The sequence below is a fragment of the Hermetia illucens genome, chromosome 3, assembly GCF_905115235.1.
Source record: "Hermetia illucens chromosome 3, iHerIll2.2.curated.20191125, whole genome shotgun sequence".
Classification (NCBI taxonomy): domain Eukaryota; kingdom Metazoa; phylum Arthropoda; class Insecta; order Diptera; family Stratiomyidae; genus Hermetia; species Hermetia illucens.
Window position 1 is genome coordinate 165,019,464 of NC_051851.1, and position 27,205 is coordinate 165,046,668.

The window sequence follows — 27,205 nt, forward strand, 5'->3', positions numbered from 1 at the left end:
TTGAAACGAGAAGGAATGTGTTTTTCAATTACCTGTCCTTAGAACGAGATCCTGCCCTACAAGCCTTAGAGATATCACAGTATCGCCCTCCAGTTGAACCGAAAGTATACCCAACGCTCTTAAAGCGTTGCTTCCTTCGGATGCGAGCTGTCTTAATTTGGCAGCTGCATCTTTTGGTATTGAAAGCGTAACACGTACACTGTTCCATGGTTCCACCTTAGTAAATTGCGTAGATCGTTGAGAAAAGGATTCCATTTTTTAAGACAAATGTGGAAATTCTTATTACCTTATTCACTTTAAGTTTTTTAGATTTTTTCGGTTGTTGTAAAATATGCTTTAGTTTAGTAACTAAATGCCGAAATTTGCGTGGAAATTCGGGGTCATGGAGATTGCCTTCACAAATTACAACTGCGGTTAAACTACCATCACTATCTGCCGCCATTCTCTGAAAATAGAAAGAAAATCAATGTCAAACAATTGTCAACTTGCATGCAATTATTAAATTACGCCGCATTTGATCGCCAGGTACAATATGTGTGAACACTAAATTGGCCAATAAGTAAATTTTAAATTTTATCCAAGTAGTTCGTTAAATAAAATTTCAAAATTTTACGCAAAATCTTCTGATGTCCTTAAATATGATCGTTCCTCAGTTTATCCGTACACGGAAAAAACATCAATTTCTTTCGAATGACATTGGCAGGACACTCTAAACCAGTGGAACTTTCAGAATGATAATTTTCCCGTGCAGGCATTACTTGATTAAGGTTGATTTCAAAAGTAAGAATTGATTCGATCATTTGGAGTGACTAAGCAAGACTAAACGCCAAAAAAATGTGAGAGTGATCCAGAAGAAAGAAAAATTTAGAAAGACCTCCCGTGTGCGGGAGCGGCTGATTCTATATGATCTCAGCCCTGGATTGGCTCCACTGTAACTTTTTCTCTTCCTTTGCATGACAGGATTCATGAAGTGATAACATTCACCAAGGACTCTGGGCTGCATTCCGGCAAATCAATTCCATTTATTCAAATGCATTCGATTGGCAACAGGTTATACCCAATTTTTTCGAAGCACAATGGTCCATCTTGAAAACTATTGAGGTTTTTTATTAATATGAGTAATAAATGAAACGTTGTCTTAGTTTGGTAATTTTTGAGAATGGATGAAACATTTTTAAAGCGCGAATACTCCCAAAAGATCACTAACAACAGTGAACCGATTCTTACTGCAAATTCGGATTCCATTATACAAGTGGCATACTGATTGACTCGGTTGTCATCACTAAAAAAACCTTAGCTTTGAGCTTTATATCGAGGATCAAACGATAATTATGGAATGGTAGCACTTTATTTCGACTAAGGCCAGAAAATTCAAACAAACATAATCTACCAGGAAAACCATGGAACTATGCTTGTCGATCGGAAGGGTTTAATACTGATTCACTTTGGATTCTTTCAAACACATGTATAGTGCTCCTCCCAAGGATATTTTGGCTGCCACCCTGAACAGAGATGGCCGTCTGGTGATGTATCATAGACTATATGCAGAACAACAACTAATTTGGAGTCTCTCTCATCGTTGAGATTGCTGCTTATGTGGTTGTATCTTGAACGAAGCTTCTTTTGCTTCACAAACCTTCATGCAAGACATGAGAATCAGTAGTGGACCAAGCGTCCATCAATGGACGTGATAATATAAGGCCTACAAATAAGTTCTGTCGGTTTTCACAATAGATGGCGTAGCTTGTTTTTTATTCTATTGATCCACATTTCCAAACATTCATCGGAAAGCTAATGTCAATAGACACAAACGTCAGTATAAATTATTTAATTGAAGTGAAACAATAATACTTTTTTCATTAACGAAAATGGCCAAGTTCTACTTCATTATTTCAATATGAAGAAAAAAGCAACCGAAAGTCATCGCCTTTTGGTGAAAGTTTATGGTGACCATGCTCTATCTGAGCGAACGTGTCAGAGGCGGTTTGGACGGTTTAAAAGTGGCAATTTTGACTTGGAAGACGAAGAGCGCGCCGGACGGCTAACAATTTTTGAAGATGAAGAATTAGAGGAGGCATTGCTCGACCAAGATCCATCGCAAACGCAAGAAGAACTTGGAAAAAAACTTGGAGTCACTCAGCAAGCCATTTCCCACCGTTTAAAAGCAATGGGAATGATCCGTAAGGTCAGAAATTGGGTTCCGTATGAACTGAAGCCAAGAGACGTCGAACACCGTTTTTTCACGTGCGAACAACTGCTCCAACGACAAGAAAGGAAGGGTTTTCTGCATCGAATAGTTACTGGCGATGAAAAGTGGATCCATTACGATAATCCCAAGCGTCGGGCAACGTAGGGATACCCCCGCCATACCTCATCATCGACGGCCAAAGCGAATATTCTTGGTAAGAAGATCAAGCCCGTTTATATGGTGGGACCAGCTGGGTGGTCACGGACAAAATCCACCGACGTCAAAAAATGCGTTTAAGCCGCGAACTCAAGAAAAAACGGCCGCAATACCAGCAAAGGCATGATAAAGTTATTTTGCAACATGACAATGCTCGTGCACATGTTGCACAGCCCGTTAAAACATATCTAGAAACGTTGAAATGGGAAGTCCTACCCCACCCGCCGTACTCTCCAGACATTGCTCCTTCTGATTACTACTTGTTCCGGTCGATGCAGCATGGCCTGGCTGACCAACACTTCTCCAATTACGACGAACTCAAAAAATGGCTCGATGAGTGGATAGCGGCCAAGCCGACCAATTTTTGGCGCGATGGTATCTATGAATTGCCTGAAAGATGGAAGAAAGTTGTGGCTAGCGATGGGCAATACTTTGAACAATGAGTTTTCCACAATAAAGCTTCAAATTTAAAAAAAAAACCGACGGACAGACAGACAAACGTACAAAAGGTCGCGGTTCAAACTTCACTGGCGACAGTGGAATTTGTAACGAATTTGTAAATTTGATTTAACGTCGGATACCAGTCGACTGAGCTATGAATGAATACCTGAGTCAAATCAGAATAATAATTTCGGCTGAGCGAGCGAGCGAGCGAGTCAGCATTGACCACATTGCTTCCTATAGGATACTTTAATCGTGGAGTATACCGTTACGTTCTTGAATGAAGTGTTGTAACACATTTAAGACCCTAATCCAATTGGATTGTTGCGTAAACGATTATTATTATATAGTAATGGAACACATGTGCCTGATAGGTGTGCCTAATTTGACCTCCAAAGAAACAATAGGAGACAAACGTGAGATAACTTAGTTTCAACCAGATGAGCTCTAAGGTCTGGATAATCTGAGTTCCGGGCCATATTGTATTCGAAGGCAAGGAAGAAGCGAATGAGCTGGTCAACATCTGTCTGAATGGTGAGGGGTTCTTAGCTATAATCTAATTAAGGAAGAACAATTGTTGAGGTCCGGTGTTGAGGTGTCCGGATAGCTGAGTGGTTAGAGCACAAGGCTGTCGTACGGAAGGTCGCGGTTCAAATCTCGCTGGCGGCAGTGGGATTTGTATCGTGATTTGATGTCGGATACCAATCGACTCAGCTGTGAATGAGTACCTGAGTCAAATCAGGGTAATAATCTCGGGCGAGCGCAATGCTGACCACATTGCCTCCTACAGTCTACTGTAGTGTACCGTTACGGTCTTGAATGAAGTGCTCTAACACATTTCAAGGCCCTGATCCAATATGGATTGTTGTGCCAACGATTATTATTATTATAATTGTTGAGGGAGTTATACTAGGCCAACTCACAAATGGAATAAGCCCAGTGAAGGAAATACTTAGATTTTCTAAAACAATATCCGATACTTGTGCAAAGTTTGTCAATGCACCTGGGAGAATGCTTAATACTAGACGCACTTTAAGGTAGGAAAAGTCCTGCCAGTTATTGATGGGGCACACTCGTTTTTTTAGGACGCAGTGCAACTTCTCTTAACAGAATAATAATATAGTATTGACAGTTAACCTCACGTTACTTTTTCAGGAGGCTGTGCAACTTCCATTGGTGCAATTATTATATTGTCTTGTTATGACAGGCCGACCTAATGCCGAGAAAGATGCCTTCTGGCAACTTCTCGATGAAAAGACTTGTCACGTGCCTGCTGACGATTACATAATCATTGCCGGTGACCTTAATGGTCATGTGGGTGAAAAGGCAGACGGTAACAGGTGCCATGGGGGAAAGGGGTTCGGAGCGCGCAATGAAGGTGGCGAGCGTATAATCCATTTTGCGGACACCCATGACCTTGTACTTATGAATACATGGTTCGTCAAACGATTGTCTCATCTTCCCACATTTTATAGTGGGAACAATAAAACGCAAATCGACTATATTCTCATAAGACGCCAACATTTTACCACTGTCACTGATTGCAAAGTCGTTCCCTATGAGACCATCGCACCCCAACATCGGCCGTTGATTGCTGTCTTGCGAATTAAGCCACCGGTAAAACGGCGTGAAGAACGCACTGGCCCGCCGCGCATTAAATGGTGGCGATTTGGTGAAAAGAAAGAAGAAACGGTCTCACTCATACGATTGCCAACCATTACGAATGTGAAAGAATCATGGAACCAAATGAAAGACACGATCCACAAAGCGGCCTCTGCAACCCTCGGGGTCACCAAGCCGGGTAAGCCGGGTAAGGTACATCAACCGAGATACTTGGCTTTGGAATGATGATGTTGAAATGAAGGTCCGTGAAAAGAAACGCCTCTACCACAAATTTCTCGACGATAAAACGCCTGCTAATTGGCAAATTTATAAGAATGCCAACCGGGAAGCAAAGAAAGCGATCGCTGTCACCCGAGCGAACCATTTCAAAAATCTTTACGATAAACTGGACACTCGGGATGGCGAGAGAGATCTGTATCGACTTGCTAAAAGCCGTGATGAACGCACACAGGATATCGAACACTTCTGTTGTGTTAATGAAAAGAACGGTACTTTGCTTACCAACCGTCGAGCCGCAACGGATAGATGGCGAGAATACTTCGAGCAGATTTCAACTGAAGAATTTGCTCATTCTCCACTTCCACAATCATTGCCGACATTTGGACCAGTTCCACCAGTCAGCGCAACTGAAGTCGAGGAGGCAATAAAACAAATGAAATCGGGGAAAGAAACAGGACCTGACGACATCGCATCTGAGCTCTGGAAAGCGAAGAGCTGGGACCCAACACTGTGGCTCAATGAATTCTTTAACCGGGTTATTCAGGAAGGAAGAACACCATCTGACTGGCATGAAAGTACCACTGTTCCAATATGGAAAAAGAAAGGTAGTCCAGCAGAATGTTCAAATTACCGATCCGGTTACTTTCCCATACCATGAAGATTTTTGAACGTGAATCAAGCCGGATTTGTCAAGAACTGCGGAACTACTGACGCAATACACGCTGCGCGGTTACTCATGGAGAAACACCGTGAGAAGCATCGCCCTCTTTACATTGCCTTTCTGGATCTAGAGAAAGCGTTTGACCGTGTACCACACGAGCTCATCTGGTATGCTTTACGACAACACTTCGTGCCAGAAGAACTCGTGCGCTGGGTTCAATTGCTCTACCACGATCCGAAAAGTAAAGTTCGAAGTATGGCGGGTGTATCAAAACCGCTTCGTGTCTCTTTTGGAGTTCATCAAGGAAGTGCCCTCTCACTACTCCTCTTTGTCCTTGTTATGGACACCGTCACACGGGATATCCAACGTCCAGCGCCCTACACACTGCTTTATGCAGATTATGTTTTCCTAGCATCTGATAGCAAAAATGATCTCGGGCAACTTGCTCAAAAATGGAATGATCGCCTCATGCAAAACGGTCTCAGATTGAATTTAAACAAAACAAAAACAAAAATTTTTGACGACCGATCCCCATGAAACAGGCACAATCACTGTCAGTGGCAGTGATCTGCCCAGAACTGAGCGATTTAAATACCTCGGGTCAACGCTATCAGCCAATGGAGAGCTGCGTTATGAAATTGCTTCACGCATTAACGCAACCTGGATGAAGTGGCGTTCCACAATTGGTGTCCTTTGTGATCGACGTATCAACGAACGTCTCAAATCTAAAATTTACCGCAATGTCGTCCGTCCAGTCGCTCTCTATGGTTCTGAGTGTTGGCCGACAATAAAAGACAATGAACGGCGTCTTGCGGTAATGGGGACGAAGATGTTACGTTGGACTAGTGGCGTCACACGTTTAGATCACATCCGAAATGAGGATATCCGCGATCGTTATGGAGTTGCACCGATCGTGGAAAAGTTGCGAGAGAGGCGTCTTCGATGGTATGGTCACGCAATTCGTGCAAACGAGAATTCACTTGAAGATTGGTCTGAACATTGAAGTCGATGGTAAACGACCAAAAGGCAGACCTAAGCAACGGTGGCTTGATACGCTGGATGTGGATTTGAAAGCTTCGAGATTGCACCCAGATCAGGCATTCGATAGAGCCAAATGTGCCGCTTGTGAACGGGACAAAGGCTGAAGAAAAATAAGAAGATGAACGAGAAAGGAAAATTAAGTGCAAAAGAAAAGAGAGAATTCTAGTTTGTTAGGAGTAAACTACACCTTTACGGAAGAGACCACTCAAGTTAGAGAGAAATGAGCCGACAGGAAAGGAAAAAACGCGAGAAAAAAGTTGGAAAAGATCACAATAGAAGGGAAATTAATCGGATTAGCTTCCAAAATATATTTAAAACAGTTGCAGAAAAAGGTACTAGAGAAGTCAAGCTCGTACAAGATGAGCGTGCGATTGATGCAGCGTCACCTGAATGGGCTTGTACTTCGAAAACCTACCAAAAAGCCCGTTCCGACGAAAATCATAAAGAAAAAGCAACTCGGCTGGGTGATACTGGAAGGATGACAACTGAATTTTTGGGCGAATTCGATAGGGCGAAATGGTGTAGTGGTAGTGCGCGGGAAAAAGGGGGACCGATAAAACGAGGAATGCACAACATCAACCTGTAAAACATTTTCCGTATGTTAAAGTCTGGGGATGCATAACAGGACTCGAAAAAGGGAAAATACTGATGCTTAATGGCCATGTAAACGCGTCCAAATAAAAAGAAATAAAAATTGCCACCATTGAAGCCCTTGAGTGCAAAAATCTATAATATCCTTTTCAAATTCATCCCCTAAACATTGCCCCGTGTCTCGTATTTTCTTCGTTTGTTAAGGATAATTTACTATTTTTCTCTTTACAATTTTGAGGGTAGATTCCTTAACCTGGCCCACAAACAGTCCAGACCTCAACCTGATAGCAAACGTATGGGAAATATAATAATTTCCTTGAAACTGCATAAGAGAAGGTCAACAACTCTTGCAGAATTGAAGCATGTAATCGAAAACGTCAGGCATGAAGACTTTTCGTCTGAAAAGCGAATCGCTACCACAGCGGTTGGAAAAATGCAAAAATGCGAAATTTTTGTTGGTAGGTGTATGTGCTAATTAGGCTTCCCAAAACGACATTCCGGAGATCCACCAAAAGTGCAGAGACATCCAAGCGGGACTTTCCCGACATACACGTGAATGGAGGATGCAACATTTTTTTTTCATAAAATTTAGCCATGTGGGGTATCACAGGAAAGGGCCCAATTAGTACTTTTCAAAACTGGTTCCATATTTGATATCGGGTGAAACTTAGGGGAATGAGGCCTCAAAATATGACCATCAAAAAGTGTAACAGATGTAGTTCCTAGAACATATCCAACCAAAAAATCTGAAAAAAATCACAGTAGTGCATCTCTACGAAATCTAGGCCTCAAAACACATCCGGTTTCGATATCTTCACAAATAAAGTTAATAACAGTATATTTCCACATTTTAGAAATTTACCCTGCAACCCCCCTTATATCCATCCCAGAAGTACAAGTAAGGGATAACATAATACACAATTTGGTCAAGTTTGAAGAAACTTTATCATTTTTTTATGAATTTCGTGCATTCTACAACGTGTATGACGTCATCATCACATATCAATTCATCAATACCACAACGAAGTGAGTGCATATGAATGGGGATTTAAGTAATTGATTGAACAGATTTGCACGGTCCCTTAAAATTCTTCAAAATACCGTCTTTGAGCCTCTAGACAGTTTTTCCAGTGACTCTGCAATGACCAGTGCGCATCCTAGAAGGCGTCTTCAGGAAGCTCTCGCAAAGTTTTCGTGAAGGCTGAGTGGATCTGTTCTATCTAACCCGAGGAAATAGAAAGAAGTATGATTAGGCGAAGTCCGGACTATAGGGAGGATGGAGAAGCGTTGGCATCTGGTGTTTGACGAGGAACTCGCGGCTTGTGGAATTGGCCGGTGTGCCACTCAGAACTTTGTCGTTTTGCTTCTGGATCATATTGACAAGAACAGAACCAGTGATGACGTTGTCAGATTCAATTCCAATACGTTGAGTTCACTTGAAATTTCCGCACGTTTGGTCATTTAGGTCGTCTGACAACAGCTTGGACACGAACTTCGCGCAACAGTAGACGATAGACGATCTTGATAATCAATCGACGGTCAGAATCCAACAATTGTCCAACACGTGCTGCAATGCTTTCGGTTTTGCTGGTTGACCAGCAAATATATGTATTTCAATTTATGTATGTAAATATATGATTAAAGCCTGTTGTAAAATATTCATTATTCTTTACACGCATAACTGAAAGAGTATATGAGCGCCACCATCTTCAATTGCATCTGTAACTAAAAAAATTAAGAATTGTTACCGAATCGGATTGCAAATGGCGTTACTAATTTACTTAGTACAATAAAATCGTGAACGACGTCAGGCTTACAAGTTGTAAACAAATGAAGCTGATATTTCTGTAGACTGAGGTGGTTGAACGTCAACCTCTCGACCTTGTCTATGAATTTGAATCCCGGATTCGTCATGGAACTTTGTGTTTTCTTTGTGATTGTCCTGTCACTCTGGATTTACCACAGAAGCAGTGTAAGGTATGATGGGCAATAACTGAAGTCCAACCTCATGGAAAATCGAAATAGAAGAAAAACAACAATGAAAAGATACTGGATGTCCTATGTCTCACAAAAGACGGATCAGGGTACATATATTTTTTAACCGATATAAAACTGTAGGATGCAGGAAGACATTTCTCTCTTACGATGGTGTGGGAAAAAATTGCACCTTCTGCTACATATGACATGCAACTTACTTTCATCGGGATTTTCATAGAACTGTAGGACATGGACAGCATGGGGAAACCACGGAAAGTTGGCAGAAGCTTCAAAACGACAGTGACTCATTTACCTTTTTGGCATAATGATGCAAAGACACAAGATTGGTCCTTTTAATATCCTAAATATAATGCCCAAACACGCTATCTATTTCGACTTCTTAAGATATCTTACACCTTTTCAGGAACCAGAAGCCCAGTACACACAAATTAAGAATTTATAGCGTAGACAACCAAGAAAATTGCGTCGGACTCCTATAAATCAAATGGAAACCAACGAAATAGCTCATGTAAGCAATCTATAATTACAGTGCATTCATGCATGCAGTATTATGACTCATGCCCATTCTTTCAAGCTAATTATCTGAACACGTTTCACCAGTAATATCTTCAGGCAAATGACAGTTACATAACGTCAATATTTGTATTAATTATGGAACGTTATTCATTCCCCGATAATGACTGGGAGCTTTCCACAGCAATTATTCCATTCTTATTTTATTTAAAGCCTCCGAAAGACTGTTTAGCAGGAGTACAATGTTCTATGAGAGTTTAACATACTTTACTTTCGCCGTAGTGCGTTATATACATAAGCGCTGAGCAACCATTACGTATGCTAGTCATTGTTTGAGGAGTCTCTGAGCAGAGTTTGTAGCCTAAAAAAAACCCCAGAACGCACAATCGAGACGACTGTGAAATGGTTGCTAGCCGGCTTTTCACTTGTTTACAATTATTAATAGAATGTTTTGGTTTTCACATGTTACACATATCGTATGGTCGAATGCGGTGTGGCGATCATATCTGAATGAATACTAAATATTACGAGAATTGTTTATGTTTATGCATATTGGATACAACGTAATAGCAACTCGGATGAGGCAAAAAACAACAAAAAGTTCACCGACACCATTCTCTTTAATTGTGCATATGTAGTTAGCAGTGTAATCATCTTTGAAATATGGTTTTCACTAAGTTGTCTGTACTGTTTGCGGAATTCGTAGGAATTATTTATTGGATATGAGGTATCATTGTCGAATCGAAAGGAAGAATTTCTACCGAGCACGTGACAAACTTGACATCAAGGATCATTACAGGAGAGAATGCATTAAGGAAAGCCCCAGAATTATAATATGACTAAGTGCTCTGCAATCCAATTGAACCGCAGGAATGCACGCTGGGTAAGATTGTAAGCCTCTTCCCAGGGGCTTATATCAGAAATCCTAATGGGGGAACAGCAGCCTATGTGCCTACAATAGATTAAGAAGGGATTTTAAGGAGATGATATAGATAGAGAAATATGGCTCCTGAATAGAAAATCGAAATTCCTATTCCTCCTAGGTATTCATTGGTAAAAAATCGTAAAGGCAATATAAACTTATCTAACTCGTTTTTAGGACTGTTTTAGGTACTATAGTTTGACTGGTTAAGAAAAATCTAAACATTTCACAGAGGAAGTGAAAGGATAGTGTCCCTGGACTATTGATTTTGATATCTTTCAAATAAAAAAATGTCAAAAAGGTTTACTTTCTTTATTTCCGGAATAAACATAGTAAAGCCATAAGTTCTGTCAGTCAAAAAAATGTTTATTTCTCAAACCAAATCAATCTAAAAGTAGACCATTAGAAAAGAGAAACATAAGGCTTGCAAACGAAAAAAAATTATTCAAAATGGCCGCAGTTAGCAGTTATACAAGCCCGAAGTCTATGAGGTCATGCATCGATCGCTTCAGGCACGATATGAAGCGGCATTTTTCGAGCTGCACGCACGATGCTGGCCTTCAAACTCTCCAAATCGGTATAATTTCGATCGCAGGGCAGTCTCCTCTATCCTAGCCCAAAGACTGTAGTCCAAAGGATTCAAACCTGGGCTGCCTGAGGCCCATTCATCCGCGATTATGAAGTCAGGAACATGCCCCGCTAACCATTGCTGAATTATCTTGGCTTTGTGAGCGGGGGCTGAATCCTAATGGAAGCATCACGGCTTTCCAGCGAATATAGATTCACTCCATGGCTCGACTACATCCTCTAACATCTTTTCGTACGCGCTCGTATTAGTTTTGAGGCCGGCCTCACAGAAATCAATATCAGTTACTCCGTGTTACTCCATACCATGACAGAAGTCGGATGGTGGCGACGTTGGACTCGCGGAGCATTTTCTTTGGTTTCATAACAATTGTGAGCATATACTAAATCATTTCATCGGTTGAATTTTTCCTCGATGGTAAAAATTCTTCCATCAGAAAATAGAATTTTGCGATTTTTTTACCGGGAAATCGTTGCAAAAGAGCAGCCCACCGAGTTCGCCATATTTCCTTCAGTTTGGGGTTTCCATATCGCTAACGCATCGCCGGTATACACCGGGACCGAGATCTTCTCGTTAAATATGACTCATACAAGTTGTAACGCCCATTTCCGCCGACATTCGTTTTTGCTTGCGGAGAGGATTGCGACGAACACGTGCATGCACAACATGTACGACATTCGGAGCGCGGCGTCTCTCCCGCGGCCTGTCAACCACACCAGCTGTTTGGCGGTATCAAGCTAATGTCCTAAAAACGAATCTTTCGTTTACCGGCAGCTTTTTTTTTAGCAAACTATGAATCTCTTTCGACGCCTTCCCACATTGGTGCAACGCAATAATCGCGGTTTTTTTCGTAGTTACCGAACTTCATCGTATTGTCGTTCACACGCTACTGAACTTCGGAACCTGAAAGTCTAACGGAAGTGGGATATCGTTAGGTACTCTCCATGTGCAGTGTTACCAGTTTCGGCGGCCTAACATTTCTCGCTATACCCATCGACTGACAGAACTTATGGCTGGGGATTTGCGTTATCACCTAGCGAGTAGCTTCCTTCCTTCCTTTTTGGAGATAAATTAATCTGAGCCCCGTGGTGACCAACACAGCAGGACTGGCTTATACTGAATGCAGATTCAGCATTCATACCAGTGGGTGTTAGAGTTTTTCGTCTCTGCCGCAATTAATTTTTGATTTTTAATACTTGGGGTGCTATGCTCCAAACTGGGGGTCCATGGACTAGAAAACGTGGGAGTAAGTTGCTCCTCGTCTAGTCCGGTCCACCATCAAGTGGATGTGGACTTAGGATCCCACATATCCTAAACAACTATGATACTTATCTGAATTGCTAAAATGAACCCATTTTTCATTGCAGTTTATAATTAGGCAGATAAAACGATCAGCGCATAGATTTTGAAGAAATTTACGGTATACATCTACACGATTTTAAAATTGATTTACCGTTATTGGTGCTTTGGGTTATGTTACACTATTCCTGTCCCGCCATTCTTTAGGATTTGTAATTTCCCAGGTGATATCTACATATATACCGTGAGAATGCTGGGCACTGCAATAAGATGTCTCTCTGTCTTCATTGCAAGGTCTGCATATTGGCCCTTACTTTATATAGGTCCGCATCGTGTCCAGATGATTGCGTAGAAAATCTTGACGGGTTATTAGACAAACCAGTGTCCCCATTTTCAATTTACTTAGTTTCAGAATTTTGCCTATTTCAATCCGCTGTTCATCCTGTCGTATTAGTTAAAATAAGTTATAGTCCACCAATATTTCTGATTGACGGACTAATTGCTTGAATTCCCAATCTCGCATGGTTCTCACTGCTTTGTTGATTCCAAATGCAGGCTACGATCATACACATTTTTGGTTGGAATCCATTTTGAAAGCGGTACATCTCAGCAACTTTACCAGAACTAGGAAGATGTTACATACCTGGCGTTTGGGGAATTTCAAGTTTCTCTGAGAATCTACGAGTGCTCGTCGATGGTTTTACTGCTCTTCCCGGATAGCTTCAATATTCCCGGTCAGAGGAAAGCCCGGACAGTGTTTATCTCTAAGGTCTGTGAACTTTTCGAGCTAATTTTGCATTGGACATTCTAAGAAGATCTCTATAAACTCTTGCTTCAAGGCAACAATGTAAAAGTATCGGATTTAGAAATATTCCGCAATTTTATTAAAACAGAAAAAAAAAGCAAAAATATATTTAGAAAATCGATATTAAGGATGTTCTTTGTCAAAACCACGTTACACGACGCGAGGCATTGAAGAAACATCAAAGAATAATGAAAAGAAGCTTCGTTACGAAAACAAGATCGATATTTGGATTCCACATGAATTTAAACAAGTTCATTTAATGGGACATATTAATAACATCTGCAATATGCGTAAAAAATGATCCTTCCTTGAGAAGAATGATAACTGGTGATGAGAAGTGGATCTTCTACAACAAAATGCAATGCAAACGTTCTGGGTACCGATTAGGGTTGATGAAAATCATGATTTTTTTTGTTTTTGACAGATTTTTTTTTGATTTATTTCAAAAAATCAAATAAATCATGATTTTTTGATTTATTTGTTTGATTTATTTGTGCTAATTAAACAATAGCAGATTTTGATTTTATTAACTGCTTACTAGAAAGCTACTATTTTTTACACTAGCACTACTCAGGTCGATTTTCTATCCAATGTGTTCGCAGCAGAACGAAAAAGTTATCAGAGGACATTTTGAATAAAACCACAAGTAACTAATATATCATTCCCGCCATCAATGAGTATTTTCGGAACTATACCCAGGAACTTCCGATAATTTTTCAAGTCCGCTGCAAACGCGTACATTGGACATCAGCCCCACATGCCAAAAAAAAAACTGGGTTTCCCTTAAAAAGGTCGTTAATGATTGTTCGTCGCGTGTATAAGTGAATCAATTGAAAGTTATTAGGTGGATGTACTTTTAACCGCAACAAATGCTTTACGATTGAGATCTAATATCAACTCAGTAGAAAATGTTTTAACATCTTCACCATGTCCGAAAAAATGCAAACTTTAACCATTATCAGCATTTGGTTGTAAGGAATTTAGGTGAGCTCAAGTAACAGTTAGGCAAATTGCAAAAGTTATATATGTTATAAACAATAGTTTTGTTGTGACCGGGTATCAGTCAGAATCACGATTTGATTTGGGAAAAAGATCACTTGATGAAGCTTACAATGAAGGGAAGACACGGATTTTTCTACTGTGCCGGATCAGACAGTTGGTTTGTCATTAGATGTGTGGTCAAATGTTTACATTGACCCTATTGTTTTTAACTGTGTTACTACTGAATCTGGCGAAGCATATTTTTTGGAAAGCATCGACATATCCAAAAAACCCCATAGAGTTATTTGTCTAATAGCAAAATGCAACAATGAGTAGAAATATAGGCTTACAGGTTTAGTTACGAATAAGGCACCAGTCACAACAAGAATGCGATTGGGCTTAAAAAGTCAAAATGAGAATGGTATATTGACGAGGATTTGGACACTAAAGATTTTTTTTTCGTTTCGTTTGGAATTGAGGAAGCCTTGAGTCGCTCATTCACTTCAGGGCAGGCCAGACAAATTAGAGGTTGATTTTATACCCCTTTTGTGGTACATGGACTATTTTTTTGGGCTAATATGCAAAATGAACAAGAACAAATGTTTACGGTCGCAACCAGGCAGCCATTGTTGAGTTGCCTCTGCCCTAGACAAAACCGTAGTCGCCTGAATCACAATTAAGCAGCATAGATGAGCATGGCCAACTAACGCCTATCTTGCGCTAGACGCGTATAGCCGTGACTCCCTCTGCTTCCGTATAAAGGATTTTTTCAAAAGATAGGTCCATACGGAATAAGTGTCCGCCCACCGCAACCAGTTGAGCCGGATTTTATCCACAGCCAGATTTCGTCGTTATGTAGGCTACGCTACTGACCATCCTCATGTAGTGGGCCAAAAATTCTTCGGAGGATTCTTCTCTCGAGTTCGCAATTTTTCTTGCTAAGAACCCAAGTTTCCGAGGAATACATAAGGACTGGCAAGATCATAGTCTTGTACAGTAAGAGCTTTGACACTATGGTGAGACGTTTCAAGCGAAACAGTTTTTTTAAGCTGAAATATGCTCTGTTGGCAGCCAAAAACGGTGCGCGGATTACATCGTCCTCACTGTTATCAGCTGTGATTTTCAACCCTAGATAAAAGAAATTTTCAAAGGTCTCAAAGTTGTAGTCTCCTATCTTCATTGCTTTCGTTTGACCGATGCGATTCGACATTGTCCGTTCTTTGGTTTTTAGCACTGACGTTGCCACCATGTACTTCATCTTGCCTCATTAAGATCTCGCGCCGCCTGCTCGATCTGGATAAAGGTAGACTGTACACCTCGGGTTGTTCTTCCCATATCAATATCGTCAACGTAGAGGATGGTGCCTCTCGCATTTACGTCTACATCGTGAATCACTTTCTCCAGGACCAGATTGAAGAGGACACATGACAGGGCAGCCCCTTGTCTTAGACCTTTGCTGATGTTGAATGGTCTCGAGAGTGATCCTGTTGCTTTTATACATTGATCTAGTCTAGTCAGTCTTATTAATTTCGTCGGGATACCGAATTCTCTCATAGCCGTGTACAGATTTACCCTGACTATGCTGTCATAGGCGGCTTTAAAGTCGATGAAGATATGGTGCAACTGATGTCCATATTCCAACAATTTTTCCATCGATTGCGGCAGAGCAAAAATCTGATCTGTCGCTGATTTGAAACCTCTTTGGTATGGGCCAATGATTTTCTGGGCGTATGAGGCTGGTACACAGCCTAGCAAGATAGCGGAGAATATCTTATAGATGGTACGCAGCAACATGATACCTCTACAATTGCTTGCTAAAAAATAATCGCTTGATATAAATCATGATTTAAATATAAATCAACCCATGGTATCAACATGAAGATCCGCCTCAAACGAGTTTAAAAACAGAACCTCATTAAAGGACATTTTCGCTGTATATGCGGTGAAATTGTAAGGGTGTGGAATTTTCTGAGCTCCTACAGATGAAGCGAACGATCATTCGGAAGAATATTATCGACAATAGGACAGTTTTTCCTGAAATGACCGAAACTCGTCGATAGTATAGAAGTTGTATTCCATCGCGACAATGCGAGACCGCATACTCTTTAATGACTAATCAAAAATTATTGGTGTTTAGATACTTTTCCTGGCATTGCGCTGTCAAACTTCCACTTGTTTTGTTCTTTTAAACTTCTGGTTTGGGTTATTGCTGATAATGGGCACTTCATTTAATTGAGTAATTTTGGTTTCTCCATTCCCTTCGCTTGCATCCAATATCAATACTAAAATCTCTTTTAAAATAGCTAATCGCGACTTTTTATTTGAAGTGCCAGATGGGTATAACACATCGTTCAATAAGTCCCGGGACTAACTATGAAAACAACATTTTATCGGCAAAATTCTTTATTATTCATCAACATAATCTCCTTCAAGTGTAATACAATCATTCCAACGCTTCTCTAACTTTTCAATGCCATGTTTGTAGAACGATTTGTCTTTTGACTCAAAATGAGCCTCAGTAGCAGCGATCACCTCCTCATTTGAGCCAAATCTTTTTCCCTGGAGCATCTTTTTGAGATCCGCAAAGAGCCAGTAGTCGCTGGAGGCCAGATCCGGCGGGTACGGAGGATGAGGAAGCAGTTGGAAGCCTAATTCGTTGAATTTGGTCATCGTTTTGATTGACTTGTGACACGGTGCGTTGTCTTGATAAAAGATGACTTTCTTCTTCTTCATGTGTGGGCGTTTTTTCACTATTTCGGCCTTCAAACGATCCGATAACACCATATAGTAGTCGCTATTGATGGTTTTTCCTTTTTCGAGGTAGTCAATGAAAATTATACAATTCGCATCCCAGAATACGGACGCCATCACTTTGCCGACCGACTGTTGTGTTTTTGGACACTTCGGGCGGCTTTCACCGGTCGTACGCCATTCAGCTGACTGCCGACTTGATTCCGAAGTGAAATGGTGAATCCATGTTTCGTCCTCTGTCACATATCGACGCAAAAAATCCTGTTTATTGCGAGCAAACAGTGCCAAACACCTCTCCGAATCATTGATACATTGTTGCTTTTGTTCCATTGTGAGCAAACGCGGCACCCATTTGGAATTTCATAGCCAATTTTTGGTGCAAAATAGTAAATGCACTACCTGTTGATATGTTCACCATCTTAGCTATCTCGCGCCCTTTCATGTTGCGGTCACCCATCACGATTTTCAACACTTGCTTGGTGTTTTCGGGAGTTACTGCCTCATTTGGCCGACCCGAACGTTCCGCATCATTTGTATCAGCACGACCGCGTTTCAAGTCAGCATACCACCGACAAATGGCTGTTTTTGACGGAGTAGAGTCCGAATAACGTTTTTCAAGCCATTGCTGAGTTTCAACAGTGTTTTTTTCCCATTAGAAAACAATGTTTTATCAACACACGAAACTCGTTTTGGTCCATTTTTTTCACGATTGCAAAGGTAGCGTCACTTTAACCACTATAGCTTTCTTGGTTATGTTTCGAATTACATCAAATTTTGACACATCTTATCTGAAGGTTGGTACTTCTGAACTTTGGTATATAAATGGCATTATTAGCGTCATTTCTACGCTAGTCCCGGGACTTATTAAACTATGTGTTATTCGGCAGCTGTATACAGTTCCTTCGCTTCCGTCAAAGATCAACAACAAGTAAATCCGTTTTTGCACCTGATGCGATGCAGCAATGTGTGGCGATTACTTCCTCTTCTGTTTCTTCAGCCTTTGTCCCCCGATTGCTATTGGTAGTGATATATAATATGTTTCTGTGATCTCTCCGACTTGGCCTCGCACCAATTCAAGCCTATCTCGTATATCTTATAAACACTTCCAATAAAGGGAGGAAAGAACACTCCCACCAATTGACAACGATGTTTCGTAGATGTGTACCTCGCACAAGAAACCACACCTAAAATACTACAAAAAAATAACTCAATTTCTAAAATTCTTCGATAAAATATCCTTATATCCTCTTAGATATTTGGGTCGATTTAAACTCACACATTTACCCCGAGTAACTTTTCCCGGTCGTCCTACATATTATGCAAGTATGCAAATCATTGTCATCTGGGATATTCCCAAGCCATCCACTTGTGGTTGATATTATGCTGTCTTTTCTGTGGCTATTTTAACTGCACTTCGTTTTCTAATTGACTCGTTAAAAATGTAATAAATACTTAGCATATCAAGGCAGGAGCAGCATTTGAAGATTATCTGACTTTTACTTCAGCGATTTCATATGATGAAAAACTTGTTGTTTTTCGATATTTTCTAACAATTGATAGGTTCCACTTCACCTATAGCACCGAAGGGAATGAACACCAAAATGAAGTTCCTTGCATATTTTTTGTTCCGTTCACAATTATGAGCTCAATGCACTCCAAAATTATACGAAACTTTGTCAACCATATTTAGTTATTATGTTCGTTGTTACCATTAATATTTTGGACTCTGGACCCTAAACTCACACCAAATGCCTAATAAAAATCAAATATCCGATGGTGCTTTTAGTGATGTTTTATTCAAATTTTCAATCAATTCCACTTTCAAACATAAAAGCCGGTTTTTTACCCGAAAATATTCTCAAGAGGAAATATTTATCAAAACTGATCTTTCTTGGAAATTTCCAGCTCACCAAAATGAACAAGTCGTTGCAACGAACCAGAATAATGCGCTACATAAAATTAGTTTGCAGGAAGAATCTAGGAGATAGTAGTGCATTGCGATCACAATGCATTCTATTATTGGTTTATATTGCTCCTTCTCCATCCTCTCAATTAAAGTTTCAACCACACCCTGACGCTTCCCATTGTCCATCAAAAGAGGTGCTCAGAGGTGGGGGCGAGGAAGATGGGGCGGCAACCCTATCGGCCAAACCAAAACCAAGTGGCCGGGGAGAACCTCCATAGTGGTGGCACCGGGAGACGCTGTAATCACTTTGGTTTGCCGGCCGTGATTCAGTAGGCGAATGCTCCAAAGGCCTAGTCAGGGCGATCAGATCCGAGTCTGCACGGGGACTCATCTGAAGTGGTAAATTGGTTACGAAACCTTACCAGGGGTATACTGGTACCATGGGAACCGGGAAAGTCCCTGGACTCGCATACTTCGGGTGAACTCCTGCTGTATGTAAGGACAGCTCGGTTATTTGCAGTTAGCCCCCCTAGTGGGAATTTCATGGTGGTTGTGGTTATGCTCAAACGAGAAGAGACTTTCGGGCCTCGACGTGGTGTTGCGTATCAACACGGGTGCCGTACTCCATAGTTCGGTAGAGATTTAGGTAATTCTTGCATCCACCAGTATGAATGCTAAGCCATACACCTGGTATAGACTGGTATCGTTGTTGCTTGTCTCAGCGGGGCTCTGATTGTGGTCACAAAATCAATCCGTGTCTTAAGAGGACCGTAGGATTTAAGTCTCACGACAGGTGCCTACGTAAAACACCATGGGCTTCACTGTCCATCAAAAGAAATCAACTGCGAATTAGGTCGTACTGAGATATAAACCCCGAAAATCCTTCCTATTGGCAGTAAATTAATCCAATCACAACCATGATAACGTTTTCTTTCTTTCACCATATCTTCATTAGCTTATCGAAGTACGACAGAAGTAATCGCTTGTACTTATCCACATGAACAAGATAACAATCCTTCCAATGATCGACATTTCCGCGCCTGCGACTGAAAATTCGATAATTCAATAAATACTGACCCGATTTGAAGAAAAATCATCTGACAAAGGAGTGACTATTTCTGACCTCACAACCAAGGATTTTCATCTGAATATCATGTAAATTATAAAAGCTCAAACATCAAGTGCAGTGTAAACAGCTTCATACTCCGAACCTTTCATCAGGTCCAGCAAAAAGCTGGAGACATCATCGTTGTCGGTACACTAACTGCTGGTGAAACCTTAAGTAAAGTTCACGAATTAGCTATAAGTAACTTACGCCCCCGAGCCCTGAAATATCAGGTTGAACCTCATCGTTGAAGACTGATGTTAATACCTTTAAAAAGGCCTGATATTGAAAAATGAAAAAGTACACGGGAAAACAAGGTTATCATTGTCAACAAGACTGACTCGGCCAATCCTGGTATACAGCAACGAGATATGGACAATGAATCAGAGCGAAAAGCATATAAACAATGCTTTCCAACGTCGAGTTCTCAAAAAAATCTTCGGCGCAACACTTAATCTATTAAACCGGGAATTCTCCTGAAAAATCTAGAAGTAAAGAATATCATTTACGAACCCTCTTGTTATGAATAATCTTCGACTCAGTAGGTTGCGTTCAGCGGATGACCTAATTCGAATGCATGAACATGACCTAACCCAGAAATCTTATCGAAAAACGTAGCAGACCCTGGTTTAGATGAAGCAAAGGGGTAGGCCTGAACACCAGACAGCTGCTTCCTAATGCTGGAACCGCGAGCAAAGCTTCCGGTATGACCCATGACATGCTCACCGCTCCAGTTCCGCTCTTCCTTATCTCATCCTTTGTTTGTTTTTGACGCTTTGCTCGCTGTTCCACTAAGTTTTAAGCCTAAAGCAGCCGAATTCAGCAGAAAACAAATCGGGAAACCGCAAGCTAGACGCTTCAGGTATGAACGGTTTTGTGTATTTCTTTTATAAAGAGATCTGAGTATGCATTTGTTCCATTAGTATGTAGCACATAATATATGCATATATTATGTGAGAAAATCCATTTTCAAGTGATATTGACATTCAAAGTCTTAAATTTGCACAGAAGCGACAGCTTTGACCTATTATAACTTTATTAATAATAGTGCGAGCCTAAATTACTGCAAAATTTCGTAATTCTAGGAAGAACTTAAGGGGGGTTTTCCTGCCAATTACTAAAAATGATAGTAAGTACTATTATTAAATTTATTTGAACAGGTATCGGTATGGAAGGTATTCACCCCCCCACCTCCCCACTCCTAACCTTTCCAATATTTGTCAAAACTAGAACCGGTTTCGGAAAGTATTAATCGAGACCTTTCATTTGATACCCCACATGACTATATTTGGTGAAAAAAATTTACACCTTTTTACATGTATGGGGACCCCCATTTTGTTTTACACAAAACCTTAATAATGTCGTTTTTGACAGCACGACATCGACACAACAGTTTCTCTAACGCCCACTGCGAACGACACGAGAGAATATTGCCTAAGGTATTTGCAAGATAATCATATTTAAATCCATATTATTACAGTCTGTCAAGTAAGAGCGTGGTCGTGTTAATTTATAAAAAAATTTATTTGATGAAACTTTCATATTCATATATTCATTGTACACACTACAAACAATGATGCAATTCAGTCAATAATGTGTCCAGTCACCACCGGCGTCGATAATTGCCTGGCATCTGTGCGTCTTCCACGAAGCATCCGTTTAATATATGCCCACACATTTTCAATAGGGTTTGCATCGGGCGACTGCGACGGCCAATCCAATGTAACGATGCCAGATTGAGTCTTCCACTGAGTACAGACCTTGCTGCGGTGTTTGGGATCGTTGTCCTCCTGCAGAATCCAATCTTCATTTCTTGTTATGAACCATCGTTTGGCAGATGGCAGTAAAGCCTTTTTGTAGGTTTTTATCATTTTCTCGGCATTTAGGTTGCCAGTAAAGAGATGCAAAGTGCCGAATCCCTGCTTTGAGAAGCAGCCCCAAAGATGCACCTTTATTCCATGTTTTACGGTCCGCTGAACAAGCCTATTGGTGAAAGATGACCAGGCTCTCGTGAGGACAGAACGTGCCCATATGGAACATTCATCAGTAAAAATTACATTTTCAAAATCTCTATCAATATTCTCATGCGCCCAAGCGAGTCGCTTTGTCACATGTTTTTCAGTCAACAGAGGCTTCGTCATTGTTTTGCGCCATTTCAGATCATGAGTACAAAGATGGGTTCGGATAGTTTCGTAGGATATATCTAAACCTTTTGCCATTAATTTTGCTTGTCCTTGCCGCAGTGTTAAAGCAGGATTCCGCGAAAACAGATTCACTATTCTTTTTTCATCTTTTTTGTTCACTTTTCCTATCGAGCCACGTTCTAGTAAATCATCGACATTTTTAGTAACTTTATATCGCTGTATCCACTTCTGTACAAATGCCTTCGACTTTCTCATATACTTAGCAGCCGCTGATTGCGACATTTTGAGACCTTTCGGGTGGATGCAAAGGAACACAGCCTCGTAGCGCGACGCATACTTAGCACTCATGGTGTTTAACGTGATTCTCTTTCAAAAGATCAACGACAGCTGAATGTTTGTTGACAATGCATCAAGGACAAAGCTTCCCTCTATCGGCTCGCGAAGGAATTAGAGCGAAATCTTCCATTACCTGTCGGTGAAGTCGACCAAGCTCTTACTTGACAGACTGTAACTTACTTTTGGCGTAGGAAAATGCTCCCGGCTGCCTCAAACAACAGACAGATGAATGTCTGTGCATATTCCAGGTATGTCTGTTTCGTATAAACGATTGTTTCCAAGAAACAACTGCGGTATTGTCTGCTTCAGATATCAGACAGACAAATGTCAGCATTAGACAAAAGTCTGTTTCAGATAAAATATTTTTCTGCATCAGACAAATGTCTATGTCTGTTTCATACATCAGGCAGACATTTGTCTGTCGTATGACTGAAACAGGCATTTGTCTGTCAATAGGCAATATTCTGTCGTGTCGTGTCATTCCCAGTGGGCGTTAGCCAATCTGTCGTGTCGTGTCGCTCCCAATGAGCAAAGTTAGCAAAATTGTCATGTCGTGTCGGTCTCAGTGGCATCTTTCTGAAAACCACTGAGTCGACTTTTTTGGAAATTTTATAGGCTCCTTCTTGCTATCAAGTGCGAACTGAAACGTCTTATTCTGCTTCATCAACCAACTAAGTCCAGAAAACTTAGGTGGATAGCATAGTAATCGATGTACTTCATCGATTATAAAAAAAGTGTTCATATAAATATAGAAACTCATATTAGTATTGGGGTAATAACTTATGCTTAAGATGAAAGTCAGGAAACAAAACTTATAAGAATCGAATTGTCTGTCTGTTTGTCACCCCTGTTTATTCGGAAACGATTGATACCAATGGTCACTCAGAACCATAGAGAGCGACAGGACGGACGGCATTGTGGTAAATTTTAGATTTGAGATTTTCGTTAATACATTGGTATGGATGAAGTGGCGTTCCACAACTGGTGTTTTTTGTGATGGACGTATCAACGAACGTTTCAAATCTAAAATTTACCGCAATGTCGTCCGTCCTGACGATCTCTACGGTACTGAGTGTTGGCCGACTATAAGAGACAATGAACGGCGTCTTGCGGTAGTGCAGACGAAGATGTTGCGTTGGACTGCGTTATGGGGTTGCACCGATTGTGGAAAAATTGCGAAAGAGGCGTCTTCGATGGTATGGTCACGCATCGAAGTTGATGATAAGCAACCAAAAAGCAGGCCGAAACAACAGTGGCTTGATACGCTGGTTAGGGATTTAAAAGATCAGGCATTTGATAGAGTCAAATGGCGAAACCGATCACGACGAGCCAATCCCGCTTGTGAAAGGCACAAAGGCTGAAGAAAAAGAAGATGTGAGGAGCGACGAGTGCATGACAGCTCCGTGTTACATAGTTAAAAATTCCATTGCCCTTTAATTTTTAGAAAGCGATTTAAATAAATCATTTGGTGCGAAGCCCTGGATTGATAATAGTCAACCTCCACCTCCATACGCTCCACACCCTGAGTTTAATATTATTAGCAAATGCGAAGTATTTATTCTACAACAGATACAAAAAAGGGCTAGAGAGAAGAAGATTCTCCATAAATGCGACTCTAATATTTCACGCGATTGTCAATTATTCTCGTTAATTATGGCGTCAGCATCTTATTTGCATGACTTTAGAAGCAGTAAATTCGCGCGAAATTGCTAAGTTTAAACTGCTATAACTTCGGCGCTAATGGCCAGATTTCCATGAAATTTGGCACGTGTATTCGAAATATGGTCCTCTATGCTGGTAGTCCTAGGATGAATTTAAGGGTTTTTTTTAGTAAATTTCTAAAAGTTGGTAATATACTATTAGTAAGTTCATTTGAGCAGATATCGGAATGGGACATATTTTGAGGCCTAGATTTCATCTAAGCACACAACCGTTTTTTTTCGGATTTTTGAGTTGGGTAGTTTCCGAAAATGGATCCTGTCTCACTTTAAGTGCGTAAATTTTGACTCTTTACTCACGCACTTTGCAATTTCGCCAAAACTAATATCGGAAAGTACTAATCGAGACCTTTCATTTGATACCCTACTCGACTATATCCGCTGAAATAAAAATTTTAAATCACCCCAAATTCAAAACCTTAAAAATTGGGCAATTACCAGTTGAGGTTGATAGCAAAAATTCTATGAAAGACGTGTTTATAACTTTGATTTTTTTATTTGATAGGAATATCGATCCTGCTTGTCATTGTGGTGTTCAAAATGTGAGAGCTGTGGGTAGAGTCGCTCTTCTACCGAGTAACTCTACTTAACCTAGCAATTAGCTAACTTTCAGGGAGTAGATTACTTCGATAGAAAAGAAAGATAATTAAGAGTTATAATTCTAGGCAAGTGTCTGAAAGTAATAAGCATCGCCATAGCAGCCCCTGCCAGTGATTGAGTGCAAGGAGATTACGATAATTCCCCTGGCCTAATCGTGACGCCAGCTGTGGATTTGTGGTGTTCTTACTGTTGAACTGCCTCATAAAAATCAAGAAATCTAACTTGTCTCTTGGATTTGCCACTGCAGATTGTCGAACGGAAGTTTGGCCCCTTTTCGGGATGTCTCTCCCGGGAGCGTGTATTACCACGAAGGTTCGAGATCGGATTTCCTTGGATGTCGTTGGCCATCGCGAAAGTCTCCGAGTCTTTGTCGCGGGAGCACTGACTAGCAAACTCAAGATAGCACCACTGTTTCCGCCGGGGGCCTTGCTGAAAAAGTTGCTGAGATATTGACGTCCCTGCTTACACTTCTTGGTCGCGTGCGGGATCGTTGCAAAGTTCGCGATTCCCACTACTGTTGTGTTTGCATGGCTATCTTCAAATCTCTTTTTATGTAGCCCTTGATTTTTGAAATGCGGGTAAATGTTTATATTGACGCCTGTACCCATAGACGGTCGGACATAAACAAGCGTCGTCAAAGGGTTGAAACGGAGCCATTCGCATTCTCCAAAGCCCATTTACACGATTTCATTCATTTGATGGCTTCGGAATTAAACCTCCAGTGGTACCAACATATACCCTTGGGGTGAAGATTTTTGGAGCTGCGCTGTATGCGCGACCTCGACCGAGAACGTTAAAATTTCCGCCTGAAGGAATTCTCAGAGTGGAACTGGGCGTATCTCCGCTCACATCTCTGCGAACTGACATAACAATTGCTAAACTAGCTGTTTTTGATCATCAGTCGTCGCCATAACCGACTGAAGAGAAGATACAGACAACGCATTAGCGGCTCTGAAACTGCAGTACCGTCGAGACACTGCAATCGTAAACTTGTGTTATGTCACCTCAATAGACACTGCTCCCCTATCATTCCACTTAATCAATTCAGCTTCGGAAACCTCAGATCCACCGAGGAGGCAATCCTGAATCTGCAAGACAATATCGTCAATCATCTGGAAAATATGCATTGCACCCTATCCTGCCCCTTAGACCTCAAAAAGGCATTCGATTTAGTTTGGAAAGAGGGCTTGTTCTACAAACTAATTCAGTCCAATCGCCCCCTCCCCTTATTCGAAATGCTCGGAGACTCCATCTCCAACAAAACTTGCCACGTGCGCTTCGATGTACTTCGCTCCACCGACTTCCCCGTAAACTCAGGAGTCCCTCAGGGATCTATTCTAGGCCCCAAACTTTTTAACATCTTCCTCCACGATACTCCCCTCCCTCCCATAAACTTATCCCCCCAGCGAGAACGGCAACAAAATAGAAAGTTTTTCGCTCTACACGATGGCAACACCTTCTTGCTATATTTGGTCGGAAACATCATCATCAACGGCGCAACAACCAGTATCCGGTCTAAGCATGCCTTAATTTGAGCTTGATGTGGAGAGTATTTTGAGGCCTGGACACCATATAGTGGCAGCTTTATGATTTTCTCACCAAATTTCGTGTCAATCGGTATAGCCGTTTCTGAAAAAACTGCATGTGACAGACAGACAGAAACCGATCAGGATACGAGCAATTACATGAAGAATACAAAAACGCTCGGAAGAAATTACATGTGGCCATAATAAAAAGTAAAAGCGAACACTTTAAGCGAATGTGTAATGAAGCTGACACGAACTCCTGGTGTGGCGCTTATAAAACAATAATATTAAAAGTCAAAAGCACACGCCCCTCCCCCCCCCCCCCCCCACGATTTCTCGCCCTACTCTGCTTAATGAAATAGTAACGGATCTTTCCTCACAGAATGTGAGTACCGCTAACTATCCCACTGTCAAGATAGACACCGCCGAAGTTCCTATGGTAAGTGAAAAGGAGGTCCTCGAAGTTGTGGGTAAAATTGTTAGAAATAAAGCACCTGGGTTGGATAGCATCCCCAGTAAGGCAGCAGTCAAAATAGCTCCAAATATGTTTGTCGAGGCGTTCATCACATGCCTTAAAGAAGGAGCACTTCCTACACAATGGAAGAAGCAGAAATTAATACTAGTCCCCAAGCCAAACAAACCTTTGGGTGAAGCTTGGTCCTACAGGCCGATATGCCTTCTAAATAATACTGGCAAACTATTCAAACGAGTAATCTATAACAGATAACTTCGAATCGCCGAAAAGAATGGCGGTCTCTTCGAAAGGCAGTTCGGTTTTCGAGGAGATCTACAACGGATGCACTTGGCCTAGTAGCTAACACAGATAAGACCGCAATTGACGAGGGCAAATGTTGTGCAGTGCAGTAGTTGTGCAGCACACTTGATGTGAAAAATGCCTTCAATTCTACTAGATGGATCAAGATACTTGAGTTCCTAATCAACTTAGGCGTGGTGAAGTACCTGGTGCGTTTCGTTGCCGACTTCCTAATCGATAGGATTCTGTGCTGCGAATCAGATGAAAGAATGAAATCATAC

General features: G+C 41.1%; 1 protein-coding gene across 4 annotated transcripts in view; it reads right to left on the minus strand.

Annotated features, from left to right (window-relative positions):
* The window catches only part of LOC119653227 (serine-rich adhesin for platelets), a 47,345-nt gene that overhangs the window by 14,843 nt on the left and 5,297 nt on the right, over positions 1 to 27,205 (minus strand). For all 4 annotated transcript variants that reach the window (XM_038057811.1, XM_038057813.1, XM_038057812.1 and 1 more), the window contains 2 exons: positions 287 to 445; positions 33 to 216 (listed from right to left, as the gene is read on the minus strand). In XM_038057811.1, the coding sequence (XP_037913739.1) occupies positions 33 to 216; positions 287 to 445 (343 nt within the window). The remainder of the gene's footprint in view (positions 1 to 32; positions 217 to 286; positions 446 to 27,205) is intronic.